This window comes from Vulpes lagopus, chromosome 4 (assembly GCF_018345385.1).
Source record: "Vulpes lagopus strain Blue_001 chromosome 4, ASM1834538v1, whole genome shotgun sequence".
Lineage (NCBI taxonomy): Eukaryota > Metazoa > Chordata > Mammalia > Carnivora > Canidae > Vulpes > Vulpes lagopus.
In genome coordinates this window covers 40,192,155-40,214,410 of record NC_054827.1, presented here as the reverse complement: position 1 = coordinate 40,214,410, position 22,256 = coordinate 40,192,155, and the positions used below count along the sequence as shown (strand labels likewise).

General features: G+C 41.2%; 1 protein-coding gene across 4 annotated transcripts in view; it reads left to right on the top strand.

Annotated features, from left to right (window-relative positions):
* RNF32 (ring finger protein 32) overlaps positions 1–22,256 on the top strand; it is a 49,480-nt gene that overhangs the window by 15,675 nt on the left and 11,549 nt on the right. For all 4 annotated transcript variants that reach the window (XM_041753540.1, XM_041753537.1, XM_041753538.1 and 1 more), the window contains one exon: positions 133–241. In XM_041753540.1, the coding sequence (XP_041609474.1) occupies positions 133–241 (109 nt within the window). The remainder of the gene's footprint in view (positions 1–132; positions 242–22,256) is intronic.

Genomic DNA, 22,256 nt, shown 5'->3' with positions numbered 1-22,256 from the left:
TGATGACTCATTTTAAAGGAAGGAGGGATTTTGCCTCCCTCCTTGGCCACTGCCTCCCCCGGGGCCTTGCTCTCTTGTGAAGTACCTGCTAAGGCCATCCTGAGTTAGTCATTTCAAACATCCGTGTTCTAGGATCCAAGCCTGCTGGAGGGGACATGTGGTCAGAAAGTGGTACCAAGACCTGAGGAGAACAGTACCTCCCACAGATGCCAAGTTGAGGAGAAAATTCTTTGAAGAAAAGGTAGGTCAAGATCCTTGATTCTCCAGATAGCCTGTTCCCACCAGTGATTCACTGGGGTCAGGGAGGCAGTGAAGCCTGGAGACTCACTTCATTTGTAGGCTTTTTACAAATGCTTGAGATGCTACTAAAAACCCCATTCAACATAAACTGGCTTTCCAACCGGGCGGCCAGAGTACTGCGAGATTTTTTCTAGTTAAATCATAAGTTCAAAACTTTTGTTTTGCCATTTCGTGATACTTCCTTAAATAATCTCTTCAGATAACGGAATGGATAAAGCTTAAGATTTTCATACCCCTTGTACTGCAAGTTATAAAGAAGTGTCTCCTTGGGCCCCATGAGGTAACCGAAACGTGAGAGTTTCAGAAATAAATAACCTCAGTTTCTACCATTCCTTTAAACCATTTTTTAGCTTTTATGTGTACTTCTTTGGCTAAACAGTTTCCCACACTATACCCCATATGGAAAGGACAGGCATGGTGTGGTGGAGTCAGGGGAGCCAGCTGCGCCCGCGCTTACCCCAGTCCTGCCCTCAGCAGCTTGGCGGCTCAGGCAAAGCCTCCGTGTCCTCCTCTGTGATATGACAGTAATAATCTCTGCCCTGCAGAGCTGCCCGAAGAATTAGAGTTGTCCTGACAAAGGCCTAGTGCACAGCAGGCACTGAGAATGTTCAATCATTACAAATGTTAGTGTGTTGCTCGAGGTCATCTTTATGGTAACGGCTTCAGATTTAGTAATTGGAAAGTCTGGTGTTCTCACATCATGTTAGCTTTAAATCGCTAAAACTCAACAGTTGCATGTTCCTGTAATCATTATTTATGAAAGTATCCCTTACACATTTATTTAGATCTTCCCTACATTTATTTGTTGTTTTAGCCTGCACTCTCATCTGGAATAATGAGTGATAGAAAATTACACTTTACTGTATAAAGAGATCCCTTTTCTCCCCCTAATTATTACATCCCTCAGCATGGGAAGCTAAGTGACCTCAGTCCTGTGCTGGAGGAAGAGGCTGATTTATGGTTTTATCAGACTCCCAATCTGAGCTTCACAGGCCGAGGAGCTGTCTCTCTGTGCATCTTGAACCTCGCCATCCTTGTCTGTGCCCTAGGTGAGGGGCTACTTGAAAGTGCCAGAGCTGCGTAGGGATCCAGAATCTAAGTGCATTTAGGCTCCACTCTCAAACAGAATGAAGCCAGATTCTCCCAGTGCCTTTCCTCATTGCTCAGGCAGTTGGTCCAAGCAATGTAGTTATTAGTGTGTGCAAAAGAAAATCTGGATTTTGGCTAATTGTGACATCATTAAATATTATATTTAATTAAGAAAATACATTTATCTGCCCTCAGGAGTAGGACAACATTAAATGCAACATATGAATAAATGACCCTAAAATCCTATATATCTGGAAGACAAGGAGACTGAACCACAGATTCCTTTGTATGGCAGATTCCTTTGTATGGCAAGGCCAGCCTGAGCACTGGGTGGAGATGCCATGAGGGGTCCACTCCAGCTGACACAGGTGCAGTGTGGCTCTAGTGATGGGCAGCTCCTGCTGGTCACAGAAGTAGAGGTAGCCAGGGGTTGGGCAGAGACTATGGAGACAGAATCTGACATTCTACATGTGTATAAGAAAACTGTATTCTTTGAGTCATTCATGCACCTTATGGCATGAATTGGGGAGCAAAGGATATTTAGGAAAAGGGGACAGAGTCCTAGTTAAAGCTCCCCTTCCCATCTCTGCTTGTGGGGTGGACATGAGAAAAGCTTTGCTTTGTTTAGCAGTTAATTAGAAATTATTGACTTTTTTCCCTTACAAAATTTTAATTACAGATGATAGTCATTTTACCCATGTGTATAAATATTTTTTTCATTTGCATATGTCATCTTATAATAATTTTTGAAAATACAGGCTACTCTGCTTTCACATAAAGCAGTCATGACACTTGATTAATTATATATCTGTACACAAAGATGCACACACATGCACACAAACACACGTGCACACACACGCTTAAAAAATCACACACTGTAATTTAGATCATTCTTCCCCAAAAGTACTGATTTAGTGCTAAACTCAATTTGTTGCACAAATAGGCATTTTATAATTGCATCACTGTCTATTTTTTAATTAACTCAATAATCCTCAGCTCTTTCTGCTAGTTTCCTAAATGTTATCTGCAATTTCTTCATTCCTCACTCTACTCACTTACCCTATTTAGCTATAAACATAGAAATCTATAAGCCCAAATCTCATCTTATTTTTTTAATCCAGTTAGTTAACATACAGTGTAGTATTAGTATCAGGTGTAGAATTCAGTGACACACCACTTCCATACAATACCCATTGGTCATCACAAACAGTGCCATCTTTAACACCATCACCCACTTATCCCATCCCCTCTGGTAACCATCAATTTGTTCTTTATAGTTAAGAGTCTGCTTCTTGAGGTGCCTGAGTGGCTCAGACGGTTAAGTGTCTGCCTTCAGCTCAGGTCGTGATCTTGGGGTCCTGGAATTGAGCCCCACGTCGGATCTTTTGCTCAACATGGAGTCTGCTTTTCCCTTTCACTCTCTCTCAGTGTGCTCGCTTTCTCTCTCTCAAAAAAAAAAAAAGAGTCTGTTTCTTGCCTCTCTCTCCTGTCCCCCGACCCTGTCCATTTGTTTTGTTTCTTACATTCCACATACGAGTGAACTCATATGGTATTTGTCTTTCTCTGACTTATTTCACTTAGCACAATACGCTCTAGAGCCATCCATGATATTGCAAATGGTAAGTTTTTGTTCTTTTTGATGGCTGAGTAATATTTCATTGTGTATATACCACATCTTCTTTCTCCATTCATCAATCAGTGGACACTTGGGCTCCTTCCATACCTTGGCTATTGTAGATGCTGCAACAAACATAGGGGTGCATGTATCCCTTTGAGTTAGTAGTTTTGTATTGGGGGATAAATACACAGTAGTGCAATTACTGGACCATGGAGTAGTTCTATTTTTAACTTTTTGAGGAACCTCCATACTGTTTTCCACAGAGGCCATACTAGGTTGCATTCCCACTAACTTCATGAGGGTTCCTTTTTCTCCACATCCTACCCTACACTTGTTTTCTGTGTTGTTGATTTTAGCCATTCTGACTGGTATTAGGTGATATTATTGTGGTTTTGATCTGCATCTCCCTGATGATGAGAGATATTGAGCATCTTTTCATGGGTGTGTTGGCCATCTGAATGTCTTCTATGGACAAATGTCTGTTCCTTTCTTCTCATTTCTTAACTGGATTATTTGATTCTTGGGTGTTGAGTTGTATCGGTTCTTTATATATTTTGGATACTAACCTATAATCAGTTGTATCATTGGCAAATATCTTCTCCCATTTCGTAGGTTGCCTTTTAGTTTGTTGATTGTTTCCTTCACTGTGCAGAAGCCTTTTATTTTGATGTAATCCTAATAGTTTATCTTTGCTTTTGTTTTGTCAGGAGACATGTCTAGAAAAAGTTGCTATGGTCAATGTCAGAAAAATTACTAGCTGAGTTCTCTTCAAGGATTTTTAGGCTTTAGGTCTTTAATCCATTTTGAATTTATTCTTGTGCATAGTGTAAGAAAGTGGTCCAGTTTGACTGTTTTGCATGTGGCTGTCCACTTTTTTGCAGCACCATTTGTTGAACAGACTGTCTTTATCCCATTGGATATTCTTTCCTGCTTTGTTGAGGATTAATTGGCCATATAATTGTAGGTTTATTTCTGGGTTTCTATTCTGTTCCATTGATCTATGTGTCTGTTTCTGTACCAGTATGATACAATTTTGATCACTACAGCTCTGTACTAGAGGTTGAAGTCTGGAATCATGGTGCCTCCAGCTTTATTTTTCTTTTTCAAAATTGCTTTGGCTATTCAGGGTCTTTTGTGGTTCCATACAAATTTTAGGATTGCCAAAACTAATTTAAAATAAATGAAGACAGGGGCACCTAGGTGGCTCAGCTGGTTAAGCATCTGACTCTTGACTTCAGCTCAGGTCATGATCCCAGGGTAGTAAGTTTGAACCTCATGTTGAACTCTGTGCTGGGTATGGGGCCTGCTTACAGTTCTCTTTCCCTCTCCTGCTGCTCCCTCTACTCCCATTCTTTAAATAAATAAATAAATAAATAAATAAATAAAGCATTTACTGTCAGATATTATATTTGTAGTAGGTACACACTCTTGTCGTTGTTCCTAGTTGCTTGTATGGATACATGCCTTACACAATTGTCTGCCCTTAGCCCTGGGGGATATGTTCCAAGACCCCAGCAGATGCCTGAGATTGCAGATAGTACAAAACCCTATATATACTACATTTTTTTCCTATACATACCTGTGATAAAGTTCAATTTATAAATTAGGCACAGTAAGAAATGAACAACAACAAATAATAAAATACAAAAATTATAATGATATGCTGTAACAAGTCCTGTGACTCTGGTCTCTCTCTCTCTCTCTCTCTCTCTCTATATATATATATATATATATATATATATATACTGCATTCACCTTCACCCTCCTTGTGATGACGTGAGATGATAAAATGCCCACATGACGAGACGAAGGGGGGGGGGGGTGAATGACCCAGGCATGTGACATAGCATTAGACTATATTGGCCTTCTGACACTACATCAGGGGAGGATCATCTGCTCTGGGACCATGTTGGCAGCAGGTAACTGAAACTGTGAAAAGTGAAACTGCAGAGAAGGAGCCAGCTTCTTGTTTGAATGTCTATGTGGTCAGAGCCCAGAGGGTGTTCTTTCCTGTATAGACCACTTCTTAGTCATTTCCTGAATGGTCCTTGCAATTTAATGATTTTTTCCTACCTTTTAAAAACTCTCCTGCTGAGTTATAGGCTGAGTTATGGTCTAGGAACTGTTCATCTACAATTTTATTTATAATTTTAAATGCCAATTTGTTTTAACATTTTAATGAAATCTGAAAGAATTTCACATTACACAGGATTGTATAGATGCATCCAGACCATGTGGATGTATACACAAGTGATAGTTTGTGGAGAACTTTTATCAACAAATTAAAATACTATAAACTACTGGGTAAAAGATTCTTGAGGAATAGGATATTCACACAGTCTCAAAGTATCAACCCACAGATTATGTATAATTAATAAAGAATATGAGAAAGACCTATTGGAAAGGTCTGACAGACATCTCAGCCCAATGAATGAAATTAGCAATAACTGGACAAGTTGACACCATGTGCTCTTATTGTGCACAGAGTGTACTAGGACAAAACATCACGTTTGCACTTTCATGCCAAAAATGCTTAACCTGAAACCCAATCAAGAAAGTATGTGATCAAGTAAATTCAAAGTGAGGAATATCCTGTAAAACAGCTGGCTTGGACTATAAAATGTCAATGTCATAAAGACAAAAGAAATGACTAAGGAATGTTCTAGAATAAAGAAGTCTGAGAACTATAAAATTTAGAGGAAATGACAGGTCTTTGGTCGGATTCTGGATCAAAACTAAAACTAAAACAAGTGTGATAATTGGGATTTGGGAATGTGAATATGGATCATTATTATGACCGTGGTATGTCAATGATAAATCTCTGTAGTGTGTTAACTGTATTGTTGCTGTTGGGTATAGTGTCCTGGGTCTTAGAAGGCACATGCAGGATGATTTAGTCAGGGGTTGTGTGTGGTTGTGTTTGCAGCTAAACCTTAAAGAGGTCACAACTCAGACATATATACATACATACAGAAGACCGAATACACTGTAGTGAAATACTAACAATTAAAATGTAAGGATACACTGAGGTGGACACTTGACGGGATGAGCACTGGGTGTTTTTCTGTATGTTGGTAAATTGAACACCAATAAAAATTAATTAAAAAAAAAAAAACATCCGGCATGAATAAAGGAAGAAATTACTCCAGAAAAAAAAAAAAATGTAAGGATAAACTCCAGCAGTGTTGGACTGGGATGCACAGTTTCTAAATCCAAGGCAGTGGACTGGGAATGGAAGGATGGGAGAAGGAGAGAGGATATAAACAAAAATAGGTTTCACAACCTATAACAAAATATGCTCTGTATGGAACAAATAGTTAAACAGGAAAATGAAAACATAATGCCTTTAGAAGAAAGCATTATAAATTTATGATCTAGTATTTTAAAACCACACACACAAGCATAGACACACACACACCATATAGGAACTGACTGATAACTATATACACTTACATAGAGGGAGAAAAAATTAAGACCAATGACAAATCAGGCAAATATATTTGCAATTCAAAGGACCAGGGGCAAATCTCCTTAGTATGTGACAGCAGTTAACAGAAGGAGGACAACATGCATGGTTACTATATAAAAAGATGTTCAACCTGACTCATAATTAAGAAAACTAAACAAAAAGAAAAACCTGTTTCATCTATTAGATTGGCAAGAATTGGAAAATGTGATGATAATTATCTAGTACTGATGAGACTGAAGGGGAAATGGATATTCTTATAGGCCATTGGTAGAACAAAGAATGCACATCTTTCTGGCTGAGAAAGCCAGTGGCTGGGGGTTCTCCGAGCCCCTCTCTAGAAGTCACCCTACAGATATACATGTTTGCTGAGATGTATCCATGACTATGTTCACTATAGCAATGATTATAAAAGAGAAAGAACAAAGAGCCTGCCACCAAGAAGCATCCATATAGTGATTACTACACAGCAATTGTAAAGACCAAGGTAGATATGTATGTGGGGATAGTAAAGGATTTCCAAGAAAAGGCAACAAGAAAGAGTAACATGTAGAAAAGGTAGGATGATAGGGTTAAACTATAACAATAATTACAGCAAACATTGAGATTAATTTCCTATCAAATAACAAACATATTGGAAAAAACCCCACTACTAGCTGCTTAGGAGAGACACATTTGGATCAAAAAAAATGTCCTATATAAAGGCATGCTCAAAAATAAATGAGGCAAATGCAAAAAGAAGAAATAAAATTGAAAATCACAGGGTGCATGGGTGGTTTAGTCAGTTAAATGTTTGCCTTTGGCTCAGATCATGATCCCAGGATCCTGGGATCGAGGCCCACATTAGGCTCCCTGCTCAGCTCCCTGACTCTCTCCCTTGCTTGTGCTCTCCCTCTCTCAATTAAATAAATACAATCTTAAAAAAAAAAGTAAAAGGCATAAAAAATAGAAAATCACAATAAAACAAATGAATATTAAAGTGCATCTGGAAATTCAGAGTCTAAATTATACATTGTCCTGGTGCTCATGACACTGAGCACACTAGTATTCTGTGGCATACAGCTAACACCGTGGTACATGTGGCACTGTAACACATGTAGCAAATAGTGTCAAGTGTATTTATTATTAAATAAGAAAGATTAAAAAATGATGAACTAACCATTTGAGTCAAAAAGCTATTAAATATTAATGAATTTTTAAATGTAGGAAGTAAAAAGTATAAAGATAAAAGTAATTTATTACGATAAAAGTAAAACTGGTAAATGAAGTCAATAGCTGGTATTTTGGGAAAGAGAAACTAGAAGATATCTCATCAGTATTTAAAAAAACTAACAGGTACAAGGTAACGTCCTACCAGAGTTAAAACAGATAAAACAGAATGCAGACACACAGAATGGGAGGCATAATCATATATGTGGAAATCATTTTAAAATGATAAAAGACATATAACTTCATGCTCTTAAATCTGAAATTATAATTAAAATTAACTCCTATCAACATAAGAAACACAGAAATATATAAAGATGACTGAGAAAAATTAAATCATCTCAATCTTAAAAAAAAAAAAATCATCTCAGGACACCTGGGTGGCTCAGTGGTTAAGTGTCTGCCTTTGGCTTAGGGAGTGGTCCCAGAATCATATGATCGAGTCCTGCATTGCGCTCCTCTCGAGGAGCCTGCTTCTCCCTCTGCCTATGTCTCTGCCTTTATGTCTCTCATGAATAAATAAATAAAATCTTTTTAAAAAAAATCACTTAAATCTTTACTGAAAAGATACTAAACAGGCATTTTAAATGACAGCAATCTTGAGCTAAGTAACATTTCCTTATCACAGTAAAGACCATACATCAGAAACTAAAAACTTTTAGATAGTGAAACCCTAAAAATGCAAAATAGGTTGCCCACTATCAACACACTTTGGCCAATCCTTGCCACTGCAGTAATACAAGAAAACAAAATACAATGTGTGTGTGTTTGTATGTATTATATAATACATAGTACATATATTCTCTATACATAATTTAAAATCAATAAAATCATTTGAAAAATTATTAGTACTATTAGAAGATGTTCAAACTGCAGATAAATATGCAATGATTGTTTCCTATAGAGCAACAAGAGTGAGATACAAAGTGCAATGGAAAGGATCCCTTTCATAATAGTTAACACCTAAAAATAAGCTTAATGAGGAATGTACAAGTACTGATCTGGAAAAAAATATTTTCTGGGGGTGACATTAGCAACATGGGCAAATGAAATGTTCCTCATTCATACCCACCACCACCCCTTTGGCAACAACAGTCTGCCATCCAACCACAGATCAGAGTGCCTCTGTGGGAACTGTGGGATCCAGCACCATATGGCAAGGGACCCATAAGGAGTCTCACCCACCCATGTGTCCAGTAATAGGGATACACACATTGGTTCCTGTGGACCCTGAAGGGGCCTACTAACCTGCTTTAGCGCATCTTAGCCACAGTCTGTGAGCCCCTGGAGAGCACTGCCTCAGACAATTACCCACATACAAGAGAGCCTTTATGAATCCAGGTTTCCAAATGAAAAGATCCATAACACCCATGGGTATGCTTTGGATAGGGTTAGAGGAGGAGTTACACTTTACCCATGTCACCCCTCCCCCAAGGCAGCACAGCTCAGGACCAAGAGAGATCTTCTTACCTGTGATTTCTCCTGCAGGGGAACATAAGGCATGTGAGTGAGCACCCAGATTTTTCAGCTTTTTCTGACACTGCCAGAGATATTCGTCCAAAGTACTGAGTTGTGAGCTGCATGATTGTGGGTGGGAAGAGGCTGGAAGAGTAGCAGACAGGACTCCCAGAGGGCATGAAGGACACAAGGATCCTACTAGCTGTGTTTCAGCCTCCATCAAGAAGCCCCACTGGGTTATCTCACCTGCAGATCCCCCACACAGCCCCGAGTGCTACATATGCCCCACCCACACCCTATGGCTGGCTCTCCATGCACACTCCTGAGGGTAAGAGCAAGCGCTGGCAGACAGCTAGTAAGCACATACAGAAAGCCAGCCTGACTCCGTGGGCCAGGGAGAGACCACAGACTTGAGTTTTAGCATCTACCCTTGGGAAAGCTAAAGGGAGGCCAACAGTCCCTGGCGTGGAGTGATGCAGAATCCAGAGATGGCATACGAGCATAAGAGGGAGCAAGACATGGAGCAGGTTTATCCCCAGAAGATCTGACAAAGCCTCAGAATCCATAGCAGGGCTGACAGAGGTACTTCTCTCCTAACACCAGTTACTCAAAACACAGAAGGCGACTGCTATTGGTTTGACAACAGCAATGCAGGACTGGAAGAAACATGAAAATCAGGGAGATTCTCAGCAACCTTCTAGTAACCAACCCCAAAGATGTGGAGAGCTACAACTTACCTGGTAAAGAACTCACAACAGGTGTTTGAAGGAAGCTCCGTGAGGTGCAAGAAAACACAAAAAGGAGCATTTGATGGAATGAGGAAAACAATACATGAACAAAAGGACAAGCTCAGCAGAGAGAAATAATGACAGAGAATCAAGTAAGTCCTGGAACTGAAGGACAGAGAAGAAAGCATCACCATCGAAATGGATCAAGGAGAAGGAAGAATCTGTGAATTAGAAGAAAGGAATTTTGAAATTATCCAGTTGGAGGAAAACAAAAAAGAATGAAAAAGCATATGTGACCTATGAGATACCATCCAAGGGAACAAGAGGGGAGAGAGCTTATCAAAATAAATAATGGCTGAGAACTTCCCAAATCAGTGAGAGATTTGGATACCAAAGTTTAGGAAGCTCAGAGTCAACAAACAAACTCAATTAAAGAAATCACACATACAAAAAAATGAAATCTTCCCCAAAATACGTTACAATAAAATTCAGTAACCAAAGAATCTTAAAAGCAGCAAGAGAAAAAAAAATCCACACTCACAGGGGACCACTCCTAAGCCTGCAGGCCAATGGAGAGTGGGACAAAATATTCAGAGTGCTGAAAGGAAAAACTTCCAACCAACAACACTCTCTCTGCCAAACGTGTGCTTCAGAAACGAAGGACAAATAAAGATGCTCCCAGACAAACAAAACCGAGGGATTTCACCACCACTAGGCCTACCTTACAAGAAGTGCAAAATGGTCTTCCTCAAGCTGAGACGAAAGGATGCTAGTAAGTAACATGGAAATACATGACTGTATACAACACACTAGTAAAAGTAAGAATATAGGCAAATTCAGATTTCTCTACTACTGTAATGTGTTGAAGTGGTAAATTCTTAACTCTGTGTGTAGCTTAAAGGACAAAAATATTAAAAATACCTAGAGCTACAATTTGTTAATTAATATACAGTATAAAAAGATAAACTGTGGGGTGCCTGGGTGGCTCAGTCAGTTGGGTGTCCAGCTCTTGATTTCAGCTCAAGTCTTGATCCTCAGGGTCTTGGAATCCAGCCCCAAGTCAGCTCTGCAATCAGTGGGGAGTCTGCTTGAGACGCTCTCCCTCTTCCCCTCCCTCTCATGCTCACACTTGAGCTCTTGCATCTCTTTCTCTCTCTCTTTCTCTCTCTCCCTCTCTCTGTAATAAATCTTAAAAAAAAAAAAGATAAACTATGACATCAATAACATAAAACAGGCAGTAGAGGGTAGTTTTTGTATGTGACTGAAGTTAAGTAGTTCAGTATAAAATAGATTGTTATATCTATACAGAGTTTTACATAAGCCTGCGGTAACCCCAAAGGGAAGCCTACACAAAAGAGAAAGAGGGGATCAGAGCACATCTCTGTGGAAGGTCATCAATCACAAGGAAAAGCAGCAAGAGAGGAAGAAAAGAACACAGGGACCACAAAAAGAGCCATAAAAGAATGAATTCACTTCTCCAATCAAAAGGTGTAGAATGGCTAGATGGATTAAGAAAACAAGACCCAACTATAGGCAGCCTGCAAGACTCCTTTCAGCTTCAGGACACACACAAGCTCAGATGAAGGGGCAAAAAGATATTCCATGAAAGTGGGAACCAAAAGAGAACAGAGATGCCTATACTTCTAATCTGACAAAATAGACTTTAACTCAAAAGTTGTAACAAGAAACAAAAAAAGTTCTTTATATAATGATAAAGGGGTCAGTTAAAGAGGATATAACAAAAATTAACTCAAAATGAATTAAAGAAATATTTAAGATCTGAAACCACAAAACATCCAGAAGAAAACAGGGAAAAAGTCTCCTTGACATGGTTTTGGCAATGATTCTTTGGATATAAAACCCAAAGCACAAGCAACAAAAGGCAACAAAAGCAAAAGCAAAACTAGGGACACCTGGCTGGCTCGGTCAGTGGAGCATGTGACTCTTGATCTTAGGGTTGTGAGTTCAAGCCCCACATTGGGTGTAGAGATGACTTAAAATATTTTTTTAAAAAGGCAAAAATAAATAAATGGGACTATGTAAAACTAAAAACCCTCTGCACACAGCAAGAAAAAAAAATCAACAAAGTGAAAAGGCAATGTACCAAATGGGAGAAAATAGTTGCATCATTTATCTGATAAGGGGTTAATTAATTTCCAAAACATATAAGGAACTCATATAACTTACAAAAAATATATTATTTTTAAAATGGGCAAAACCCAAAAGCATAAGATACCTAGGAATAAACCTAACTAAAGAGGTAAAGGATCTATACCCTAAAAACTATAGAACACTTCTGAAAGAAATTGAGGAAGACACAAAGATATAGAAAAATATTCCAAGCTCATGGATTGGAAGAATTAATATTGTGAAAATGTCAATGTTACCCGGGGCAATTTACATGTTTAATGCAATCAGAGAGTTGGAACAAATTATTTTAAGATTTGTGTGGAATCAGAAAAGACCCTGAATAGCCAGGGGAATTTTAAAAAAGAAAACCATATCTGGGGGCATCACAATGCCAGATTTCAGGTTGTACTACAAAGCTGTGGTCATCAAGACAGTGTGGTACTGGCACAAAAACAGACACATAGATCAATGGAACAGGATAGAGAATCCAGAAATGGACCCTCAACTTTATGGTCAACTAATATTCGACAAAGGAGGAAAGACTATCCACTGGAAAAAAGCCTCTCTTCAATAAATGGTGCTGGGAAAATTGGACATCCACATGCAGAAGAACGAAACTAGACCACTCTCTTGCACCATACACAAAGATAAACTCAAAATGGATGAAAGATCTAAATGTGAGACAAGATTCCATCAAAATCCTAGAGGAGAACACAGGCAACACCCTTTTTGAACTCAGCCACAGTAACTTCTTGCAAGATACATCCATGAAGGCAAGGGAAATAAAAGCAAAAATGAACTATTGGGACTTCATCAAGATAAGAAGCTTTTGCACAGCAAAGGATACAGTCAACAAAACTAAAAGACAACCTACAGAATGGGAGAAGATATTTGCAAATGACATATCAGATAAAGGGCTAGTTTCCAAGATCTATAAAGAACTTATTAAACTCAACACCAAAGAAACAATCCAATAATGAAATGGGCAAAAGACATGAACAGAAATCTCACAGAAGAAGACATGGACATGGCCAACACGCACATGAGAAAATGCTCCGCATCACTTGCCATCAGGGAAATACAAATCAAAACCACAATGAGATACCACCTCACACCAGTGAGAATGGGGAAAATTAACAAGGCAGGAAACCACAAATGTTGGAGAGGATGTAAAGAAAGGGGAACCCTCTTGCACTGTTGGTGGGAATGTGAACTGGTGCAGCCACTCTGGAAAACTGTGTGGAGGTTCCTCAAAGAGTTAAAAATAGATCTGCCATACGACCCAGCGATTGCCCTGTTCGGTATTTACCCCAAAGATACAGATGCAATGACACGTGGGGACACCTGCACCCCGATGTTTCTAGCAGCCATGTCCACAATAGCCAAACTGTGGAAGGAGCCTCGGTGTCCATCGAAAGATGAATGGATAAAGAAGATGTGGTTTATGTATACAATGGAATATTACTCAGCCATTAGAAATGACAAATACCCACCATTTGCTTCAACGTGGATGGAACTGGAGGTTATTATGCTGAGTGAAATAAGTCAATTGGAGGACAAAAAAATTATATGGTCTCATTCATTTGGGGAATATAAAAAATAGTGAAAGGGAATAAAGGGGAAAGGAGAAAAAATAAGTGGGAAATATCAGAAAGGGAGACAGAACATAAAGACTCCTAACTCTGGGAAATGAACTAGGTGTGGTGGAAGGGGAGGAGGGCGGGGGGTGGGGGTGACTGGGTGGCGGGCACTGAGGTGGGCACTTTACAGGATGAGCACTGGGTGTTATTCTGTATGTTGACAAATTGAAAACCAATAAAAAATAAATTTATTTAAAAAAATAAAAAAAATAATAAATGGGCAAAGGAGCTGAACAGACATGTTTCCAAAGAAGACATCCAGATGGCCAACAGACACATGAAAAGGTGCTTGACATCACTGATCATCAGGGAAATGCAAATCAAAACCACAGTGAGATAGCACCTTACCTCTGTAAGAATGGCTGCCATCTCAGGTCATGATCCTGGGGTCTTGGGATAAGTCCCACATCCTGCTTCTCCCTCTGCCTTGTGTCTCTGCCTCTCTCTGTGTCCCTCATGATAAATAAATAAAAGACTTTAAAGAAATTTTAAAAAGAATGGCTGCCATCAAAAAGACAAGAAATAAGTGTCAGTGAAGATGTGGAGAAAAGGGAGCCCTTGGGCACTGATGGCAGGAGTGTAAATTGGTATGACCCTATATAAAATAGGATGGAGGGTCCTTAAATAGTTAAAAATAGAAATACGATGTCATCCAGCAATCTCACACTTCTGGGCATCTATCTGAAGGAACTGAAATCAGTATCTGGAAGAGACACCTGCACCCCAGTGTTCACTGCAGCATTATTCTCAACAAGCCAAGACATAGAACAACCTAAGTGTCCAGGGATGGATAAATGGACAAAGAAAATGTAACGTGTATCCATATAGTGGAATATTACTCAGCCATGAAAAAGAAGGAAATCTTCCCATTTGCAACAACGTGGACGGACCTTGAATAATAATAAAAAAAAAAATACCGTATTACCTACTCAAAAGTGGCTAAGACGATAAATCTTAAATGATCTCACCAAAAAAAGAAATGGTAATTATATGAGATGATGCAAGTATTAACTAACCCTATCATGGTAATCATTTTGCAAGATATAAATGTATCAAATCATCAGGTTGTATGCCTTTAACTTACACAATGTTATATGCCAATTCTGTCTCAACAAAGTTGGAAAAAATAATTATAATCTTAATTTTTTTCCTCTCAGTCTGCAGTAAAGGAGACATTTCAGATCAGTGAAAAAATATAGTAACTGGGAAAATCCACTAAATGGGAAATTGAGGCATTCATGTCAAGGAGGGGGTACATTACTTCATACTTATCCCAAAAAATGTTCCACAGTGGGTTAGCCATTTAAATACTTTTTTAAAAAAAGATTTTATTTATTTATTCATGAGATTGAGAGAGGCAGAGACACAGGCAGAGGGAGAAGCAGGCTCCTTCCAGGGAGCCCCATGCAGGACTTGATCCCGTGTCTCCGGGATCATGCCCTGGGCCAAAGGCAGGCACTAAACCGCTAAGCCACCCAGGGATCCCCCATTTAAATACGTTTTATTTGAATAAACAGGCTTAATAGAACACAATATAGCTCGCTCTGTTAGGGAGGGGGGCACAGTGAGCACAATAGATGTCACAACCCAGCAGATGTCTGTGGGGTCAGAGAGCTCCGACTGTGGGCACCCAGCTCTGTGCAGCTGCTTAGACGCAGTGGTTTGCATGGTTGCTCTAGTGGCACTCCGACTCTCTAAAGCCTGGTCGGCAGAAGAAACACTGTAGGAATACACCAGGTGTCATTGGTGGCAAGCAAAATGATCGTCTTTATTTGAACTTTTAGTAACCATAGAGTATTTGCTTATACATATATTACAGTTTAGGGGTTCTGGCTATTGTGCTTTTTTTTAAGATATAATCACATGAGTAGAATAAGTATTCTGCAGTTTGGAAGCAGAGCAGCCTAATAACAAATAAATGTTGACACACGAAGCAACTGCGTGCCCTGCATACGTGGAGAGAGCAGTCATCACCTAGAACTGCCCTCACAGAAGGCTACCTTTTGTCTTAGTTTAATGGTAAACAATATTTTATAAAAATATTTAAATAGCATTTTTCAGGGCACCTGGGTGGCTCAGTCATTTGGTGTCTGACATTTGGTTTCAGCTCAGGTCATGATCTTGGGGTCATGGGACTGAACCCCACACTAGGCTCTGCGCTAAGTGTGGAGGCTGCTTGGGGTTCTTACCCTCTGCTCCTCCCCCACCCTACTCTCTCGCACACACTCACTCGCTTGCTCTCTATAAAATAAATAAATAAATCTTTTAAAAATATATTTAAATAGCATTTTTCAATGATAGAAACAATTATTCTCATCAAGAAACAAACTTGTTTTAGGTTTTAAAAGTTTGAACTAATTGTTTTCCTTTAAATACCTATAAAAATATTTTGTTTAACATAAGCTTGTCAGTAACATGAAGCTTGAAAATCAAGAAAGCACAAACTAAATATTTGAAATAAAAATACAACTCTTGGTCTGGGTTTCTCATTACATCCTGCTGGTGTTTCAGAACTGAACGTGTGCGCTCAAGTCCAGCTTCGGAAGCAGCAGTGTGTGTAGCTTTCCTAGTAATCCACCATTTAAAAAAAAACAAATTCCAAAGCCAGAATGAACAATGACTTTATCAAGGCTCCTCTGGGTGGGAGTCTAGCTTTGTAACATAGTCATTGGCATTCCAGAAATGCCGGGTTTTCCTACTCAAGTTTGTCTTTCGGCTCTGCCTTTTGACGCCTATGCCTTTTCATGTGCCTGTTCACCCACCACCTTCCCCACCACCTAAATGTGCATGAACTGTAGATCAGTCAGCTGTTAGAGATCTAGCATTTGCATTTTGGAAATTAGAAAGTTTACAAAGCAAAATGTGCAGTAACAATATGTTACCACCTTCAGGGGGAAAGTCTGTAATTAATAGGAAAGAAAGGCAAAAGAAGGATAATAGTATGACATTCTTAGGCACAATAAATTAGGAGATGCTTGTTTTGTTTAGAGCTTCAAGATCTCCCCAAGATGGACATGTTTTTAATACTGTAGATGAGATTAGCTCAAGTCGTTGTGTTTTTATAAATTGACCTCTCTTACTTGTAACAGAACTCCGGCCTGTCTTGTCCTTCCTCCGTTACGGGGGATTAATGAAGTCTCTTTGTAGTCTCCATGCATCTGTTGGATGTTAACTAATTAATAAAATACAGAGGTCATCTTTCTACAAACAGTGATGCTTCAATACACTGAGAATTTCTTTTTGCTTTAAAATATCATTGGCACATTCCTAACAAACTGAACCAGAACAAAGTGATGCGGTGTCATCATGTGGGTTCTTTCAAATAGATTGCAGTCGTGTGTAAAGAAGCGAACAGATCAAATGTTGGATTTTGTCCCTCAGAGTGTCAGCAGCGCGTTTGTTTGAGCAGGCACTGGAGCTGTCGGGGATGGCACAGCGGTCCTGGGGCACTCGGATCAGAGCTGCCTGCAAAGGTCAGGAAAGCTGCTGTGCTCATACCTGTCACCAGTGTGTACAGAAAACCCAAGTGTTGCCCAGAATGCAGTGGTTTGGTCCTTGACTGTCTTTGATCCTTATCTAGAAAGTCTGCTAGCATATGTCATATAATTGAGGTATGGTCTTTTATTGCCGCAATTAAAACTTTTCAAATGCATTATATTATCTCCACCCACGCTAAAAGTCCTGACCATTGTTTAAAAAGTAAGGTTAGTGATTTGTCAGATGCCGTGGTTGACTTTAGGGGCTGCCCGCTCCCACACCCTCCTCGTGAGATTTCTCTTACTTTTTTCATTTACATCTCACCAAACAGCATAATGGTCTTAAAGTTTGTTTAGTCCTTTGACTTCCTTTATCACATAGAGATGGCAAACATTCTGTTGCTAACTTGAAGTGGCTCCAAGCAGCAAGACTGGGAGGATATTAAACCAGTAAAAGCTTATCAACTGATTCATTGATATGCTGTAAATTCCAGGCTTTTCATTTTGCTTTTGAGGGTGGTCATAAGTCAACACATTAGTAAGCAATTTGCTGACATCCAGACGGATCACTTAGTGAGGCCTCCCAGGCAGACAAAGTTCACCTGGGTACTTTTGTTAGTATATATTTTTTTTAATGTTTAGCCAGTATGTTACTTGTAAATGACCAGTAATTGCTTTACATATCAATAACCTAAACTCTTATCAAATATCTGAAATTCAAGACTTAAAAGGAAAAACATATGAAGATATTCATTCTTCTTAAAATTGAATATTTTACACATTTTGTTTCTGTAGAATTAATATTAACTATTGGTTTAAAAACTAGAACTGTCTTTTTTTGGGGGGGGCCAGTTCTTGCCCTGTCAATTACTAAGGGTATCGGACCCAAATAACAGTAGGGAAATAAAGCAAGAAGGGTACTGAACACATAAGAACTTGAGATTTCAGAAATAGTTAATAATAGCTATATTTAGGACATGGCTTTGAATGGGCCACTATAGGTGATCAATAAGTATATGTTGATTTAACTTTATAAATATCACCCTTGCTAACTTTTGAATATGGGAAGCTACAAGAATAAGGTCACACCAGGTCACTGTTAGAAATCTGCTATGAATATATACTGAAGGATTTTCGTATAAGTAGTAACAAGCTAATGTGAGTGTTATGATTAAAAGCTAAACGCCAGGGGATCCCTGGGTGGCGCAGCGGTTTGGCGCCTGTCTTTGGCCCAGGGCATGATCCTGGAGACCCGGGATCAAATCCCACATCGGGCTCCCGGTGCATGGAGCCTGCTTCTCTCTCTGCCTCTCTCTCTCTCTCTCTCTCTCTGTAACTATCATAAATAAAAAATAAAATAAAAAAAAAAAAGCTAAACACCAATGCCTTGTTGAATCTTGATAGCTGGAAATAACTTCAAAATCATTCCTCATACTCATTGTTCCTTTTTTTAATCCCAAAAAGATTATTGTACTGCACTCCTTTAGAATATATACTTTGGGGCATATATGTGTCCTCATTTCTAATCTACTGCAAACTTAAAATCAAGATTTTTTTTTAAACGAATGCTAAGGACCTTAGCATGAATCAGGTGCTTCTCTGAATCTAAGGAACTCATTCGAGGAGATAAGAAATACACACAGGAAAAAGATAACAGCATCCAGCCAATGCTAAGTGCGGAGTGAAGGGGCCAAAGTATGCTGTGAGAGCTGAAAGTGCAAGCTCATCTGATAGGAGCCCACGCACACGGGGCACACATGCAGGCAAGAACAATGCAAACAGGAAAATGGGACAGTTATTCACGGGATTCCGTAAATGACTGGGAATCGTCGGCTGGGAAATTCCTATAGGAAAGGAGTGGGAGGAAAGCTTGGCGCCAAGCCCCAAGGGATCACAGCCTCCAGACAGGCCCAGGATGGGGATTTCGGGATCAAATAAGAGGTGGTGAAGGCAGTGCTCCAAAAAGGCGAATCGGGCATCAGAGGAGAGCACCACCCCACTCCTCCCTGCTCCCCCTGTGACTCTGAGCCCTCCACTCAGCCCTCCTTGTTCCCACCTGGCCTTCCTGCAAGCTAGGGGCCCTGTTGTTGCTCAGCCATTCCCTCACTATTGTACTGACCCCATTAATCATTCACCAGGCAAACACTGAATGGCAACGTTATTTAGCTGAGATTGGATAAACTGTGCTTTAAAAGTTCTTAACCGGGATCTCTGGGTGGCTCAGCAGTTTAGCACCTACCTGCCTTTGACCCAGGGTGTGATCCTGGAGTCCTGGTATCAAATCCCGCATCAGGCTCCCTGCATGGAGCCTGCTTCTCCCTCTGCCTATGTCTCTGCCTCTCTCTCTGTGTCTCTTATGAGTGAATGAATGAATGAATGAATGAATGAATAAATAAATAAATAAATAAATGATTTTTTAAAAAGTCCTTAACCATCATTACATATAAAAGGAATTGTTACTTTTCTCATTTATGAAATGCTTCTTTTTTTTTTTTTTTATGAAATGCTTCTAATTGCAACTAAGGAAGAAAGAAGGATTTGTTAACAAGTGTGAAAATGACATTATGTTTGCTAGGCAGGCTGAGTAGATACAAAAATATACATTAAACTATTCCAAAGGCTTCCGGTGACTGATGCCTGCAAAGCCTGCAGTCCTGTGCTTTGCAAAACTTGTCTAGCCTCCTAATCCCTAGGACCACCTCCTTGGGGTCGGGGGTCCTGTCTGTTGCACCTGCCTTCCTGTGGGGGAGACAACAAATAACACCTGTTGATAAGAATGTAAATTTCAAAAAGTAGTGAGAGTCATAAAAGTACAAAGAGATATAAGGGATGGGGAGCAAAGTAGGGAGCAAGAGATGGGGGTGGCGACGGGTAGAGAGGTATAGAAACCAAACTGGAGGGGCTTCACAGACAGGGTGAGGGGCTCCAGTGGCCTGTACCAGGGGCCAATCGAGAGAGCACAGGTGCAGGGGTGGCAAGTAGCTGCGTGCACCCTTGTTGAGGTGAGAGTAGCAGGAGCTCTACCTGGACGCTCAGCAAAGGGCTGAGCTGAGAAAGAATCTGGGAACACTGCCCAGTGAACACTGGGACCCTTGTTCAAAACCAAAACTTTCTTCTCTGGCCATTCTCAGTCTGCCTGCCTCTCTCTCCCTGCCCTGGTGGTTTTTATCTGCCCTTTAATATTGTTCCAAGCAAAGAACAAATTTTAAATTATTAGCATAAATTTTATGCTGTACAATGCCTATTTTAAGTGTCACTTAAAAGCATTTAGTTCAGAGGGGAGGGGCAAGATGGCGGAGGAGCAGGGTCTCCAGGTCACCTGTCCTCAGCAAATTACCTAGAAAACCATCCAATCATCCTGAAAACCTACGAATTCGGCCTGAGATTTAAAGAGAGACCAGCTGGAACGCTACAGTGAGGAGAGTTCGCGCTTCTATCAAGGTAGGAAGACGGGGAAAAAGAAATAAAGACACAAAAGGCCTCCAAGGGGGAGGGGCCCGCGAGGAGCCGGGCTGAGGCCGGGGCGAGTGTCCCCAGGACAGGAGAGCCCCGTCCCGGAGGAGCAGGAGCTGCACCGACCTTCCCCGCGGAAAGGGGCTCCCCGGGAATTGGAGCAGGATCCCCAGAAAGGCGGGGACGCCCTCGGGCTCCCGGGGACAGTAACAGAGGAACTGCGCCCCGGGAGATGCGCCGAGCTCCCTAAGGGCTGCAGCGCTCGGCGGGACCCGGAGCAGCTCGGAGGGGCTCGGGCGGCGGCTCCGCGGAGGGGGCTGTGGGGCTGCGGGGCCGCAGGGCTCCGGGAACAGCTCAGCGGCGGCGGCTCGGGCGGAGGAAGAAGCTCCGCGCGGAGGGGGCTGCGGGGCTCCGGGAGCAGCTCGGAGGGGCTCGGGCGGCGGCTCCGCGGAGGGGGCTGCGCGGCTCCGGGAACAGCTCAGCGGCGGCGGCTCGCGCAGAGGAAGAAGCTCCGCGCGGAGGGGGCTGCGCGGCTCCGGGAACAGCTCGGAGAGGCTCGGGCGGCGGCTCCGCGGAGGGGGCTGCACCGCCGGGAGCGCGAATCCCAACAGCGCAGGCTCCGGAGCACAGGGCGCCAGGACACAGCCCAGGATCCGGCCTCCCCCGGGACAGGCAGAGGCCGGGAGGGCCCAGGACAGCAAGGACGCTCCTGCCTGGAACTGAGCAGATCAGCGGCCCCGCCCGGGAGCCCCCAGGCCCTGCAGAAGGAGAGCCCCGGAGCTACTGCGGGGGCTGGATCCAGGGTCCCAGAGCTGCCCCCGCCACTGTGGCTTCCTCCCGGGGCCTCACGGGGTGAACAACCCCCACTGAGCCCTGCACCAGGCAGGGGCAGAGCAGCTCCCCCAAGTGCCAACACCTGAGAATCAGCACAGCAGGCCCCTCCCCCAGAAGACCAGCGAGACGGACCAGTTCCAAGGGAAGTCAAGGGACTTAAACTACACAGAATCGGAAGATACTCCCCCGTGTTTTTTTTTTTGTTTTTTGTTTTTTTGTTTTTGTTTTTGGTTTTTTTTTTTTCTTTTTTTTCTCTCTTCTTCTTGATTTCTGATTGCTTCCCCCACCCCCCCTTTTTTCTTTTTTCTCCTTTCTTTCTTTTTCTTTCTTTTCTTCTCTTTTTCCCCCTATTTTTTTCTTCTTTCTCTTTTTTTCTTTTTCTCTTTTCTTTCTTCTCTCTCTTTTCCTCCTTTTCCAATACAATTTTTTTTATGAAATGCTTCTAATTGCAACTAAGGAAGAAAGAAGGATTTGTTAACAAGTGTGAAAATGACATTATGTTTGCTAGGCAGGCTGAGTAGATACAAAATATACATTAAACTATTCCAAAGGCTTCGGTGACTGATGCCTGCAAAGCCTGCAGTCCTGTGCTTTTGCAAAACTTGTCTAGCCTCCTAATCCCTAGGACCACCTCCTTGGGGTCGGGGGTCCTGTCTGTTGCACCTGACTTCCTGTGGGGGAGACAACAAATAACACCTGTTGATAAGAATGTAAATTTCAAAAAGTAGTGAGAGTCATAAAAGTACAAAGAGATAAAAGGATGGAGCAAAGTAGGGAGCAAGAGATGGGGGTGGCGACGGGTTAGAGAGGTATAGAAACCAAACTGGAGGGGCTTCACAGACAGGGTGAGGGGCTCCA